The sequence below is a fragment of the Triturus cristatus genome, chromosome 6 (genome assembly GCF_964204655.1).
Source record: "Triturus cristatus chromosome 6, aTriCri1.1, whole genome shotgun sequence".
Lineage (NCBI taxonomy): Eukaryota > Metazoa > Chordata > Amphibia > Caudata > Salamandridae > Triturus > Triturus cristatus.
Window position 1 is genome coordinate 1,649,451,786 of NC_140589.1, and position 15,146 is coordinate 1,649,466,931.

The 15,146-nt window shown below is 47.2% G+C and overlaps 1 protein-coding gene across 3 annotated transcripts in view; it reads right to left on the minus strand.

Moving 5' to 3' along the window:
* MTA3 (metastasis associated 1 family member 3) overlaps positions 1-15,146 on the minus strand; it is a 988,675-nt gene that overhangs the window by 687,822 nt on the left and 285,707 nt on the right. For all 3 annotated transcript variants that reach the window (XM_085612803.1, XM_085612804.1, XM_085612805.1), the window contains exon 7: positions 4,952-5,051. In XM_085612803.1, the coding sequence (XP_085468929.1) occupies positions 4,952-5,051 (100 nt within the window). The remainder of the gene's footprint in view (positions 1-4,951; positions 5,052-15,146) is intronic.

The following is a 15,146-nucleotide window of genomic DNA, read 5'->3' on the forward strand; positions in this document are numbered from 1 at the left end:
CCCAGTGTTCTTTGGCACTATCAATGTAGCAACTCAGCGATCTCTTGGTGTCTAAGCGATGGAGTCAATCCTCCTCTTCCTTAGAGGAGTGAGGCAGATCATAGAACGCATACAGGGTGATGATTTTGCCGACATGGAACAATGAAATGACTTTCGGCAGGAAGGATGCCTGCGTCTGCAGAACCAGTTTGTCTCCAAAGAAGGTGGGGTAAGGCGAAGTGACGCAAACAGCCTCAAGCTCACTCACTCGTCGAGCAGAGGTGATGGCAATAAGGAACATTGTTTTGAAGGTAAAGAGCCATAAGGGACGGCTGTAAAGCGGCTCAAACAAAGTGCATATCATCAGGACTAGACTAAGGTCCCTTTATGGCAAGGCAAAAGGAGAAGGGGAAATGTATGTTGCAGCCCTTTTAAAAAACTCACCGCAACTGTGAATTTAAACAAGAAGGTCTGGTCTGGCAACCATAAGAAGGCATAGAGGGCCGAAAGATAACCCTAGACTGTGCCCAAAGCAAGGTCTTCCCAGATTCCCAGACAAGAGACAGAAAAAAATAACAAAATGACAGAAAGTTTGGCCTGGAGGTGGGATTGGGGAGGGGTTGGGTGGGGGGGGGGGGGGGGAGGATGGTCAATCTGGGGAGTGCTGCACCAAACTATAACTCTGTCCCAATGACTGGCATATATAATTTTGTTCAAGGACACCTCTAAGGAAGGTCACTGGTCAATCTCCATGCATGAAGGTGGGGGGGGGGGGGAAGGATGATCAATCTGGCGAGTGCCGCACCAAACTACAACTCGGTCCCAATGACTGGCATATATAATTTTGTTCAAGGACAACTCTAAGGAAGGTCACTGGTCAATCTCCATGCATGAAGGTGGACACTGCGAAGGCTGGGGTGGAGAACCCAGCCCTGTTGCTGAAACAGCAGGAATCCCGAAGGGGGAGCCTGATGGAGGACAAATGATCATGCCCATGAATTTTGGATACTATAGTCTCTGTACCCAATCCGGAGCCACTGGGATGTCTTGGGTCCATTCTGTCAGGATCTTCTGGGGAAGTCAGAGCATGAGAGGTATCGACGGAAAGGCATGCAGCCGTCCCGAGTTTACTTGAGGCAAAATGCATCTCCAAGTGAGAAATTCAAAGCGCATAAATGCTGACATTGCATGTTCTCATCTGTAGCGAACAGATTGAGCCAAGGTTCTCCCCACTCCCGGAAGAGATCTTGTGCCACCTTCTTGTTGTAGCAGCGGTTGTGATCCGCTAGGCATCGACCACTCAGCTCGTCCACCCTGGCATTCAAAAATCATGCCTGGTGGTTCACCAACAGGAAAATTCCTTGGCAGCCCCATCATTAACAGAGGCACAAAGCATCCTGGCACAGGGTCTGTGACCCCCTACCCAGCCCTGCATGTTGCAGTACAACATGGCGGTGGTGTTGTCAGTGATCACTTGCACCCGCCTCCCCTTGATGGAAGGAAGGAAGGAAGGCTTACAACTCCAAGAGAATTGCCCTCATCACCAGAAGGTTGATATGGAGCCAGGGCACACAGGAGTGATGCCAATACAGGCCAAGGATGTAAATTGCAGAGCACATTGGCGTCATTGTGGAGCCGCAAGGCACCACCTTCTGACACGCAGAGGTACTGCTGAAAAGATTTCATATTCAGTCCGACGTTTGCGCAATACTCAAAAGGTGAGGAATCTATTGCTAGAAGTCTCTACCATAAATGCTGGGATGGTCACCAAATGCCCTCGAACAATACATTAGGCCCTTCCTTAAATGGGGTCAGGGAGAACTGCAAATCGACAGGCACCTTTGCTGTCAACAGATTCTAATCCAAGGCAACACACCATTCAAAATATCCACAGCTTTGAATGATGGACTTTGTAAAGAGAAAAATCTGGCCATTCGGATTATTTTTTAGCACATAATCAGAAAAATCTTGCATCCCTCATCATTTTTCTCTACAGTAGACATTACTTAGATTGTTAAAGCATGGAAAATAGATCTTTCTGGTTTAATCCAGGACATTTAGAATGGCTTTTGTGTGGTGTCTTTTGTGACTGTTCAACACCCAAATTTTTGCTTTTGCTCTGGAAGTTCCCTTCTTTTTTCCCCTTTTCTGCACAGTTTGTGGGCAACCCAATGCTAAGAGATCCCTCTAACTGCATATCTTGTATTGCTTGTGATTGGGCAGAGCATGAACTGCGACCTCAGGATAGGTCCCTTTTACCACACTGCCCACTTCCTGGCTGGTAGTAGCATATATTCATTTTTGAGGTAATGCAGCTGAAATAAATGGTGATGCCCATTTGTCACACCATTGACATTAAATCCTGTTCTGACCTGTAGTATTTTTGATAACCGTAAACAGCATGAAGATTGATTTTGCAACAAACATAACAAACATTGGAGATGTATGATTGGAAGATTAATTACAACCATCTTTGATGCACCTGTGGTTAGGGCTACCTCGGATGATCACATTATTTTAGTGTGAAATGGTGAATGAAAGGTGAAGGATGGCTTCTGCTCAAACAGTAACAGGATAACCACCCCCCCCCCCCACATTTTATTGTACAAGTTCTTCAATTGTACCTTGTTAATTCGAAATTTGTTTTGAGAACTAATACCAGTTCCAAGTTAAAACTTCTAAACGCATCACTTCAAAAGTTAAGTTGGTTTCATTGAAATGAATGGTCTGTAGTGTTACTGCAGAAAGCAAGTTATTTGTTTCTTGTAAAATTAGAATAACAAACTTATCAACACACCCCAAAAGAAACACTTTTCCAACTGTAGCACTAAACTATGTAAACATGGTTAACATTATACTCTTAACTCTTAATCCCTTAAACCCTAACTCCTTATCACTTATTAAGTACATCCCAAACCTGCTACTCTATAACGCAAACCTTTAACTCATAGCTATATATCTCAAATTCTTAATCTTATACTCTTAACCCTGATCTGCTAACCATAATAATAATACCCTTAATGACTAATGAATAACCCCTATAACAGAATACTTCAAACGCATAACCATTATTCTTATTCCCAAATCCAAAGCCATGCACCTTAACCCTGCACATTTAACCCTCTATCCTTTAACTTTATCCCCTAACCCTTTACACATATACACTCATCATCTAACTCTTTCAGATTGTTTTCTCCTCGTTATATTTTGTGAACATTGAATTTGTGAATAGTTACTTTTTTCAATTATATATATTTAGAACTAATAAATGACAAGTGTTGCCTTAGATATTTTGTAAAATATTACTACTTTGATTAGGGACCTCTATGAGGTGGATACACAAACTTATGAACACAAGGACCAGCTCGCACAGGGCATTCTGGGGGACAGGCAAGGGAAGCCCTTCCGAGAGGCCCTTCTCGGGAGGGAAACTCTGCCCAAATATACTTTCTGAAAATCGAAACTTCGATAATGTATTGGCTGGCAGTGATTTCTTTTTGCCAGGACTGGAAAAAAAAGTGCGAGCTCTAGTCCGATTCAAGGAAGATCCATACCGACTAAGATCTGCTTGGACTTTATTGGGATCTTCTGGATCACAATGCCTAATTCATTAACACGTGTCAAGCCTTCTGGCCTTTCCAAAACTCTGGATACCTGTCCTGTGACTGACCTTGACTGTGTGGAAGTCCCTTAAATGAAAGCATTACTGAGACTTATTTAGATGCCTCGTTTTTACATAAAGGAAAAGGGTCAGGAAAAGTTCACGATTTGAACAATGAAATATGTATTAAGTAGCAAGATACATATCTATTTTAAGTTTATAGAATATTAATGGTAAACAAAATTATTAAAAAGCTCTGTGACATCTATCAACTGAGCCAGATTAGGACTCTAGAGCATATTGGACACCAGTGCTCGCCTTTCAACAATTATTACATCATGTCTCACAGCCTTCAATCTGATATGCCCAATCCTACCGACCGTTCAGTAAAATAAACCCATGGCTGGAAATCGCCTTCATTGCTGGGTGACAAGCTAATGCTTTCAGATGCATATAGGGCTCAGTCAAGGTCAGTGACATGCAACTTTAGCCTTGTTTATGAGCAATGGACCTTTGAGTAAAATCATTGTTAGCTGGTTAGGAAGTCTAGATGCTGGCAAATACAAGTGATTTTGTCCAGCTACAATTGCTGCCTGTAGATCTAGCAGACCTCGGTTCGGACGCCAACGTCTTCATTTGACCAAGGTGGATGGTCCTGTTGTGCACAGCACTTAATCTCTCTGGATGTCAGTTGCTAAGCTGCCAAAAACAGGAACACTATGAAATATATTTGTGCTTGGATTAAGTACTATATAAATAAAAAGCCACTTAAAAAATATTCACATCTTAAAAAGATTTTGGTTAGGATTTCAATCCAGCTGGTTAAAACCTGCTCTAATTGTAACTAAAAATGTATCAACGAGTATAGACCAGTTTCTGCTAAAACGGACACTGAACAGGGGTTTGTAATTACACTTTCCCTAGCTAGAGTGCTTATGCAAAATCGAAAACTGCAATAGCGAAAATTGGATTTAGAGTTTTTCAAATGGTAACATTTGCTAAACTGAAAGCGGAAACCAATAGCTTGCTGCTACCCTGTGTGGCAGCTAGGTTTAAATCTTCACACAGACACGAGCTCTTGATAAGGTTATTCCTTTCCATGTGCTTGAATACGGTTTCTGCATTATTACAGCAGTGTATCTTATGCTGACTGTTCATTCCCCATTCACACTGAAAGCTTTAGGATTCTACGAGAATGTTGTGTATTATATATGGAATGTGTAAAGTGATATTTCCTTGTGAAGTTGAGTTACCTAAAGTTCATGTTGTCTGTAACTCTTATGATTGGAGTGAAGACCGCAACTGACATGAAAAAAACACACACACACTAAAAGTACTGTGTTCATAGTGCAGCAATCTGTTTTCACTTACCGTGCAACAACTAAAAACTGGTCAATTTGCCGATCACTAAGGGGGCTAAAGGGATCCCATACAATTTCCTCAAGCTTAGATTGATCTCGGTCATCTGGTCCTGTGAACCAAGCAAAGACAAATCAGCTTCAAATAAGAAAGGCCACTATAAATCGGAAACATTTAAACACATGAATATGATAAATACAATTCTAAAGAAATAAGAAAGGCATATATGCTTGATATCCACTCTTTATAGCCTTCTGTAACTCAAGATGAATTTGGGAGTCCGTTTCCCCAGGACTGTGTCAGCCTTTATCCCTACTGTTTCTAATGAGTAATTGTTTAAAAGAGCATAGTTGCTATACATCAATAATGTCAGAAGTAAAATGATTAAGAAAAAGTCCCTATAAAAAGTGCATGATAATGTTTTCTTCAAACAATACGTTTATTATTCTCTTTTTAGGTGTAGTTAGTCCAATGAATTACAGAGTTTTTAGCTACCATGCTTCACCTCTAAGTGAGTAGACTTTTTCATTGTTCTTAGAAGGCCAAAGTGGAAGAACAGGCATGTAAAATGTGGTCAAGGTCAGTATTAGGATGCACAATCAAGGTCCTGGTAAGCTGGGTGTCCCAGATACATCAAAGCACTTGGAACAGGTTATGATAAAACAGTCATAATCTTTCATCCAGAACGAGATGTTATACTTCTCCAAGGCAGGCTTTACACCAGTTCATACTAGTGATGCAGTAATTAGTTCCATCCTGAGTAATTTGGGCCAGGACGCAGACCATGGCAGTGCTAGGTCCTCAACTTTCCAGACATAATAATGACTTTACCACCATTGACCATATCATCTTCATCTACAGATTATAGAGGCTGGAAAATGGCTCTCCTGGACCAAGTCCTTCTTGCATCGAAGAGTGCAATCAACTTCAACTGCGGTCAGTTAGAACCCGAAGTCTAAAATGCAGACTCACCCAGGAGTCCTCATTAGCACCATAGTTATTAAGACAGGTTTAAGTTTTTCCAGGTTTCAGTGTGGACTCAGTTAATCCTAAAATTGTGACCAGTTAATCATAAAACGCTAATAGTTTAACTAACTGTCTGAAGATAACAAACCAAAGTGTGACTAAAAAGTATCTCAAAATTAAATGTCAAAAACAGAGATCAGTCGGAATCGCCATATGCATGCTGGCTGGAAAAGTGTCTCCCATCATTGTTGGAAACCTTGAGAGTCCTTCTGGGAAGAGGTGTGGCGCCGCTGTCAGGGCGACTGACTCCGGAATCTGGGGATCACGGTACGATCCCCAGCGCCTGCAGCAGATTAGCCCAGCACCATGGTGCTGGGCAATAGCTTGCTTAATTTTCCCGACGGCCCCCAGCGCCTAGAGACCCTTACGGGTGAGTGTTCGCGCTTTACAAATGTGGATATTACAGATTAATTTATTTCACTGATTCTCCAAGTGACGAAAGTTCTACAAACAGGTTTTTGTTTTAAAAATCAGAACCATTAAAATTATATTTCACTCTCCACCAGAGGTACCTCAGTATTTGGGTCAGATATTTTATTCTCAAATTTTTTAAGGGACTATTTGAAGTGGTGACTGAGAGAAACCAGGAATCTGGGGAAGTTCGGCGACAACAGGTACCTAAAAGTACAAATTATAGAAACACCAGAAGCATTTATCATGGTTCTACCCATAACACAGTTGGTGCCGTTGTGCACCATGTAAAACTAAAACAAAAATCTGCTATGAAATACGATATCTCCTCATAGTCCCTCATTCTCCAAATCAATACATGCGCAAAAATGAGAGAGGTTCTAATGAGGAGTGGAAGAATAGAAACTCCTCCCTATACTTGATGACCATTTCTCACGCTTAAGCATATCGAATGCCTACTTCGTTATGCCGGTATTATTAACTATGAAAATGAATATATTCTACCTGGCAGTCTTGGATATATTGTTTCTTTTGGAGTAGAACCGAGGATTATGGACTGAAACAGCTCAGAGAAATTATCAGTGGCTGATGTCAATGCACTCATCACTTCCCTGTGCCATAGGACTCAAGCAGTGCCTCATTTATTAGACCCAACAGAGACAGAGCTGGCAGGGGCTGATTATCCTCCTATTAAAAGGGGCGTGGCTGATCATGCGGGCTGGATTGTTCCTATTGGAGGAAGATGAAGTCTGATTTGCATATGGATGGTCTTCGTGTACAGCAGAATGGTGGGGGAAAAGAAGAAGGGGAGGAATTCGGGCCCAAGTATTTATTTGTGGCTAAGATGAAACTTTAAAAGGGGCCTCTGTCCCCTTTCTAAAATTATCTGTTTTCTCATTTATTTAGGGGCTGAGTTATGGTTCCTGGCCATAACCACAAGTATTTGTCCTAAAAATGTTACTTAAGAAAGGACTATGCTACTTACCCTGCAATAATCCGTTTGTTGCATGTAGTGCTGTAGATTTGCATCCTCTGTATACTCCTGCCATGTAGCATTTGGCTCGGACATTTCAAGTTGCCTTTCTTCAAAAAAGTCTTTCGAGTCACAAGGACTTGGTGACTGGTCCTCTGGTCATAGATGCGCATAGTCCCAGACCCCATTGCTATACTGTTTTTAGCCCAACAGGTGAAAAGTATTGAGTAGAGTGTACAGAAGAAACCGTAACCATGCAAATACATAGCTGCTAAGTTTACCATGTTCATTAATGACTAGTTAGGCCAGTCTGTTTTTTCTTAGAATTCTGTGACGTGTAATCATACTTCACCTAACATAAAACAATGTCTCATAATTCTAAGAAAAAAATGGGACTAACTAGTCGCATATGACCTGGCAAACTTGGTAGCCATGCAAGTACAGAAGAATCATGTTGAAGTGAAATATATTTGCAACAACCTCTGGCTTTCGGAGGGAGAGTGGGCACATGTAAATCTACAGCACTGCATGCAACAAACAGATTTGTACATGGTAAGTAATATTCTTTTTGTAGCATGTGTGGCTGTAGATTCACATGACATTCATAGACTGTAAAGCGGTACTTCCCTAAGCTGTCAGTGGCTAGTAAGAGGACGGTGCAGAGTTCTGAAACTGAAAAAGTTTTCGGAGGACAGCTTGACCAATTCTGGCCTGCTCCACTGCCAGAACTTCCACACAGTAGTGTTTTCTAAATGTGTATGGAGTGGACAGCGTGACTGCTCTACAAATGTCCGCTATGGATGTATTCCCCAGGAAACCCATGGTGGAGCCCTGTTTGCCGAGGAGTGTGGTCTTGGGCTTGAAGGTAGGGCTCTTTTAGCTTTAGCACAGCATGTCTGGAAGCATTTGACAATCCACCTAGTAATCCCCCCCGTCTTTGAAATGAGGTGGTGTTTAACAGGCTGAAAGAAAATTATAAACACTGTTGTGTTTTGTGAAAGGATTTGGTCATGTCTTTTAGAACAGGGGTTTCTGGTTGTCAGAGTATGCACTCTGTACAAGCAGGAACCACCACTCTAGTCAGAGTAAGCTAGATACACACTAAAAGATAACCTGTGCTCATCCTCTGGTAGCATGGCACAGAGCAGTGAGGTTTATCTAAAGAGGCAATGTGTAATGTATTTAGGCAACACACACACATACACACACTAAAACAAAAATAGCACAAAAATCCTCAACACAGGGTTAGAAAAATAGATTATATTTTTATGAGTAAAATGATACCAAAATAACAAAAAATCATTAGCCCGGGGTAGTTCCTAAGTTTAGACCCATCGTGATGGAGGGCAGGCCAAGTCTCATGCAGGTCCCAATGAAAAAAGTACCTTGGATGGAGGAAGTGTCGAAGACTCAATGAGAGGAGCAGAAGAGGCGATGCATCGTCTTCGATCCCATGGATGCAGGGGATGGGAGTAGTTTCTTACCTATAACTCCAGTTCTCTTGTAGGGGTATTTCCGTGAGTCATAATAACGTGAATAGTCCCGCCCATGTGCGTGGACCCCGGAGCAGTTCATTAGCTATATCTTCTTAAGTTGCCATGTTCTGCCTTTCTTCAGGAAGGCCTGTATGGACACTTAAGAGATAAAAAGACAATAATGCAGCCTAAGGAACTAGGCTACACTGGCCATTACTTCATCTTGAAGTGAAAAAGATAGCCAGTTTAACTTTAAGTTTAGTAATTTACTGAGTTTTACACATAGAAAACTCTCCTTCATAAAACTCCTTTTTCTTGATAGAGATGAAAGGAATGGATAGAGGAGGCTGCCATTATGTGTGTGCAAATGGGTACCGTGCCTTTAAGAGTCTCCAGAGTCCCCCGCTATCACATGAGGCACAGCAAGAGGCATTTACTTCCAGTTTTTTTTCCGCCTCCTGCTAGCAGGACCCTGGAGCATAGAGCTCTACCTTTATTGGTATTTTTTTCCAATATTTCTAGCTTGAAAGTGAGTTTTTTTAGACTTCACTCGACTCTTTGACCTTTCACTTTCTTCTGCTGTACTTTGTGGGCAGAAACTCCAGTTTGCTGGTCACAATGATATCCTTATTTGACAAGTGCCCTGACTGTGGGAGGAAAAAGGCAAACTCTGATTCACGCAGTGTGTATTCTGTGTCTGCCTGCCTCTCATATCCCGGATACCTGTGCCATTAGCAAGACCTGACAGGGTGAAAATTCGACTTCAAGGGATGGAGCAGACACGACAGGCAACTTCTACAGGGACCTCTGGGCAAGGAGAGTGTAAGTCCGCTGCCAAGACCCCATGCGCCGGCCTCTGGGGGGCGGGGGCTCCCCATTCGAAAACAGGCTGAAAAACGCCACCTGTCCCCTTAGACGCCGGAAACTGCTGCGACTACGTCGAGAGCAGATATGACGACTATCTGCTCCCCGTCGACCCAGGGCTCTGGATCGAAGTGACGTTGACGCTCTGTCAAGGGGAAGGACGGCAAGATCTCAGCTGAGGTCGCCGTCAAGGCATCGATCTACGTCGAAGCACCATCACTGTCGATAGACTTCAAGGCACCGGCGCTCGTCGTTGAGGCGACACCGCCGATCACCATCGACAAGAATATCAGTGACGAGGGGGGCGCTCAGCGTTGAGGGAGTGCTCAGCGTCGAGGGAGTGCTCAGCGTTGAGGAGGCGGTCAACGTCAAGGGGGTGCTCAGCGCAGAGGAGACGGTCAACGTCGAGAAGGTCGAAGTCGGCGAGAGGATCGACGTCGAGAAGCCATCAAAGAAGCTCGACGTCGAGGTATCACTACTGGATGTGCTCGATTGTGAGCCTGTCATCGTCGGAGGATAAACCAGAAACTGCGCCAAATCCAGAACCTCTCCGATGAAGAGGAGCTTCTGAAAGGGAATCAGGTGTGACTTTGGCACATTGATTGAGAACCCCAGCAAATGCAGGAGGCCTGCTTTCAACAACCAGTCATCGAGATAGGGGAAGATTGGGAGCCCTGATCTGCACAGATGAGCTGCGACCACCGCCATCACTTTCGTGAACACCCGAAGGACGCTGGTAAGGCCAATAGGGAGCGCAGTAAACTGAAAGTGCTCGTGGCCTACCGTGAACCGCAGGTAATGCAGGACGGGAATATGAAAGTAGGCGTCCTGCAAGTCCAAAGCTACCATCCAATCTTGCAGGTCTAGGGCAGACAAGACCTGAGCAAGTGTGAGCATCTTGAACTTCTCCTTCCGGAGGAAGCGATTGACGTTCCGAAGGTCCAAGATAGGACGCAGACCCTTGTCCTTCTTGGAGACCAGAAAGTAGTGGGAATAACTACGACCTACTTCTGGCCCAGGAACGCGCTCGATAGCCACCTTGGCCAAAAAGTTCCTGCTTAAGAAGCGCAAGATGGTCCCCCGACATGCGGTGGTATTGAGGTGGCATGGCTGGAGGGTAAGTCTCAAAGGGGAGGGAGTAGCCCCTTCGGACAATTTGCAGCACCTACTTGTCCGAAGTGATATTGTGCCCGTGGGGGAGATTATGGCAAATTCTACCGCCCACTGGCGTTTCATGGACCTGAAAGGTCAGACTAGGAAGGCTTAGCAGTGGATGCTGCAGGGGTGGAGGTGGACTGACCTGCCCACTGGCCCCCAGACCCGCCTTGACAGTTCCCACGTCCGCGGCCGCACTGAGAATGTTGCTGCGCAGGCCTGTGGCTCTGGAATGAACGTATTGGGGCACCCCTTCAGTGGCTACGAAAGGAGCGAAAAGCGGAAGGTGGAGGAGGGAGAGTGGCCGACTGGCCCAAGGACTTGGCCGTAGCGCGTGAGTCCTTAAACTACTCCAACGCACTATCCACCTTTTTGCCAAAAAGGTGAATGCCATCAAAGGGCATGTCCATCAAGGTGTTCTGGACATCCCCTGAGAAGCCAGTTCTCAGCCAGGCGTAGCGCCGTAGCACCACCGTCGTGGAAATCGCCATGCCCAGCGAGTCGGAGGTATCAAGCCCACAATGAATGGTGAACTTTGCTGCGTCTCTGCCAGCTGCTATTGCTTGGGAGAGTAATGTCCGGGCTTCCTCCGGACAGTTGGGCAGCACCTGTGAAAGCGTATCCCACAGAGAGTGTGAAGAACGGGCCAAGAGGCATGTGGTGCTCACAGACTGCAGCCATAAGGTGGCAGATGAAGAGCTTCTTGCAAAGCTGTTCCAGCTTCTTGAATTCCCTATCCGGAGGTGCGGAAGGGAATGTGCTCTGGGAAACAGAGGCTTGGACAACAAAGCTCTCGGGAGTGGGGTGGTGTGAGAGAAAGAGGGGGTTGCCTGGAGCTGAGCGATGGCGGCGGGCCACGCTCCTGTCCACAGGAGCCCCTGTGTTGGGCCCGGACCAAGTGCCCAAAAGGACGTCAGAAAGTACTTCAATAAAAAAGTCAGCAAGGGCTCCGAAGAGGTTGCTGCCGGCTGAAGCACTTCTGTCAGGAGGTTAGTCCTGACAGCCACCGTAGGGAATTTGAGGTTGAGGGCCTCGCCTGCCCTACGTACTACCACTGCATAACTGAGACAGCATGCCAAGGTTGAGTGAGGCGTCAAGACCACTGGCCTCCCCCAAATCCTCTGCCCTGTCTGGATCATAATCACACTGCTGTGTGAGAGGGTCCTCAGACCCCTCGCAGTCCTCACCTTCCTCCGAAGTCTGTGAAACAGGCTGAAAATAAGGAGGACGGACATAGGGGAGAAATGGCCCCATCGGCGTCGGGATCAGTGCCGATCTGGCACCTTGTCCTGTTCAGGGCTGAAACTGGGGAAGACGTCGTCCCGAGGAACGGGCGACGTCAGAGGTGGTGCCGGTGGGGTCGACGCCGGTTGACCTCGTAACACCTCCACCGACGTCGACCCCACCGGCACCACCTCTGACGTCACCTGTTCCTCACATCCCGGGAGGTCCTGCGGCGCCAGGGCCGGAGCTGTCGGCGATGCCGGGGCTGCCGACGATGGAAGGACAGGACCTCCAGTCAGGCCCGCGGGTTCTGTAGGCGCACCGGCAGGGCCAGACAGCCCAAACAGTGGGACCATGGCAGCATGAAACTCTTGCACCTGAGTAGGCGTTGCCGAAGGACCTGGAAAGGGTGGGTAGGCCAGCGGCGACATCGCAGGCTCCGCCGGAGCCGCGGGGTGGCACCACCCGCACCCTCAGTCGCGTCGGGCAAGGGGAAGTAGAGGAGCGACAACGCTTCTTCGACCTCCCACGGGACAGGGACCTTGAGCGGCAGTGAGCCGACTGCCGGACTTCCAGCAACTTTCGGGACCGCTCTCGCAAAAGTTTTCGGCACAATGGCCTGGCAGTCAGGACACGAATTGGAGTCTTGGTCGCGCCCCAGGCAGTAGAGACACACGCGGTGTGGGTCCGTCACCGACAGAATGCGGTAACAGTCCCCGCAGTTCTTGAAGCCGGGCATCCTTACGATACCAAGAGTCGATCGACTCGAAGAAATTGAGACAAAATGCCTCGAAAAAACTCAGTAAAAAAATGACTGGGGGTACTTGCACTTCCCAGGCCTGCACTTGCTGGCACGGAAAAAGAAAGAACTGACGTCAGCGCGCGTGTGCACGTCTAAGTAGCTCCAGCGACGTCACCTCGATGCAGATGACGCCAACAACGCACGCGGAGCCGCACGACCACGCCTCCCGACGCACAGGGGTACTGCTGACAAAAGCTTTCCGGATCCAATCTGACGCCTGGGGGTAATTCTAAGGTAAGGAATCTATCACTACGTGTTTCTTTCAGATATCACATTTCAAGGGCCCACTTGGCAGGCCAGCACTCACAAAAGCCAGAGTCCAGGTGCTGCTGTAGAGTTGAAGGAAATCCTTGTTGGCCCTGAGACTTCAGAAAAAGGGGCAAGCCAGCAAGCCTGTGGAGTCACTCTAGGTTCAAGTGAGATAACATACATAACAGCATAACATCTGTATTTGTAAATCACACGTTCACCCAAGGGTATCTTGGCACTGACTTATAGCTGTTTATTGCTACTCAACTCATTGGTACTCATGGGCCAAGTCCTTGACCTCAGCAGGGCAGAGATCAGCAGGGCAGCACTGCAAAGCAGGTCTTCCAGAGCAGCAGTCATGCAGAGTGACAATCCTTGTAGCACTGCAGTCTTTACTCCTGGCTTGGTAGGGTCAGAGTCCCAGTACTTATACTCAGCTGTGCCTTTGAAATAGGGTGACTTAAAGCAGGCCCTTGAAGCGCACAGGTCCCCTTTCTTCCCAGCCCTGCTCCAGCCTATTAATAGAGGGTAATCAGCCCTTTGTGTGTGCTGGACTTTTGGCAGGTTCAGCCCCCAACTGTTTGCCTTTTCTGTGACCTGATATTGGTAGTTTTTGGCCTCTGCGCACTTTAGCACTGTGGCCCAGTGTAAAGTGCATGCTCTGAGTGCTTGCGGTGAGATTGGCCTACCCCCCCATAGGAATGCATTGAGAATGAGTGTGTCAGTGGTAATTCCTGTTAGGAGAAGCACAGCGTGGTCAAGTCTGGTATGTGTGAAATGGTATTAATAAATGCTGCGCAATGGTGTGTGCAGATTTATTGTGGCTATTTTAGAAATGCCACTTTTAGAAGTTGGCATTTCGGTGTACTATGCGTCTGCCTGCCTGATGTGAATTGCAGGTCTTGCTTTTGAGTGACATGGGCTGGGAAATTCCAGGAGACAGGGTGAGTCAGCGCAGGCTGAATAGAGACCTGCATCTAGATGGGAGAGAGGAGTTGCACCTGGGACCTGAATAGGGCTGTACCTTCCCTCCACAATGCTGGCTCCACCTCCTGTGGTGCGTCTGATAGCTCTGCCCTGCACTGACAAAGGAGAGAGGAGCTGAGCAAAACAAAGTGCTCTAAAGCTTCCCCAAACCAGTTGTATGTGGTTTCCCAAGCCCTGTGCTGTGACACAAAGGAAAAGGGTGTATAAAAGAAGGGGCTGTGACCCCATGAAATTGTTCTTGTGTGCTATTCCTGACTTGAGGGGGGGCCTGCTGCTGCTGCTGGGCTCCAGGAGGAACCGCCACTAGGGACTGCCTCCCTGCTGGAGGGCCCTGTGAGCTGGCCTGCCTGGGCCCAGCCTTTGCCCCCTTTCTCCTGAAGGGCTTTTCCCTGGACTGTTGGACTTGACCTCTGGGCGCGCTTTTACCTGCATTGGGAAGAGGACTGAAGACTTTGCCCTAGCGCCAATTCGTGCCTTCTGGCGGGAGCCCACCCCGCATCTGCCACAAAGGGAGAGGAGTGCGTGCCTGCAGCGCTGAACTGCAGTAAAGAGAGAATCACCAGCGTAGGGATTCCCCCGTGCTCAGGAGGGAAGCGGGAGCCCACCCCGCGGTTGTCTCTCGAGCGGGTGCCACTCGCGTTATTGCCGCATCTGAAGTTAATTGTGGTGCTCGTTGGCGGGAGCCCACCCCGCGATTGTCTTTATTCTTGTGGTGGGTGCCCACCCTGCTTTATGCGTGAAATCGCCTCCAAGTGAAAAAGATCACCGCCGCCGGCCTGATACCAGTGGAGAAACGTTGCCGGGCCACTGCCAATGCGACCCAGAAGCAAGGAGGCCCTGCCTGGTTGTGGACAGGGCCGCGTGACGAAGAGGAAGTTGCCGGCCGGTGAGGAAAGGGAGGACGGGAGCTTACCCTGCCTCCCAGGACGTCCCGGTGCAGGAACAAGAAACCGGCAAGCCGGTGCGGGACTCTCGTGTGCTCGGAGAGCCCTGCCCGCTGTCCAGAGGAGCCCAATTGAAGGGGGGCTCCACGAAGCCTTC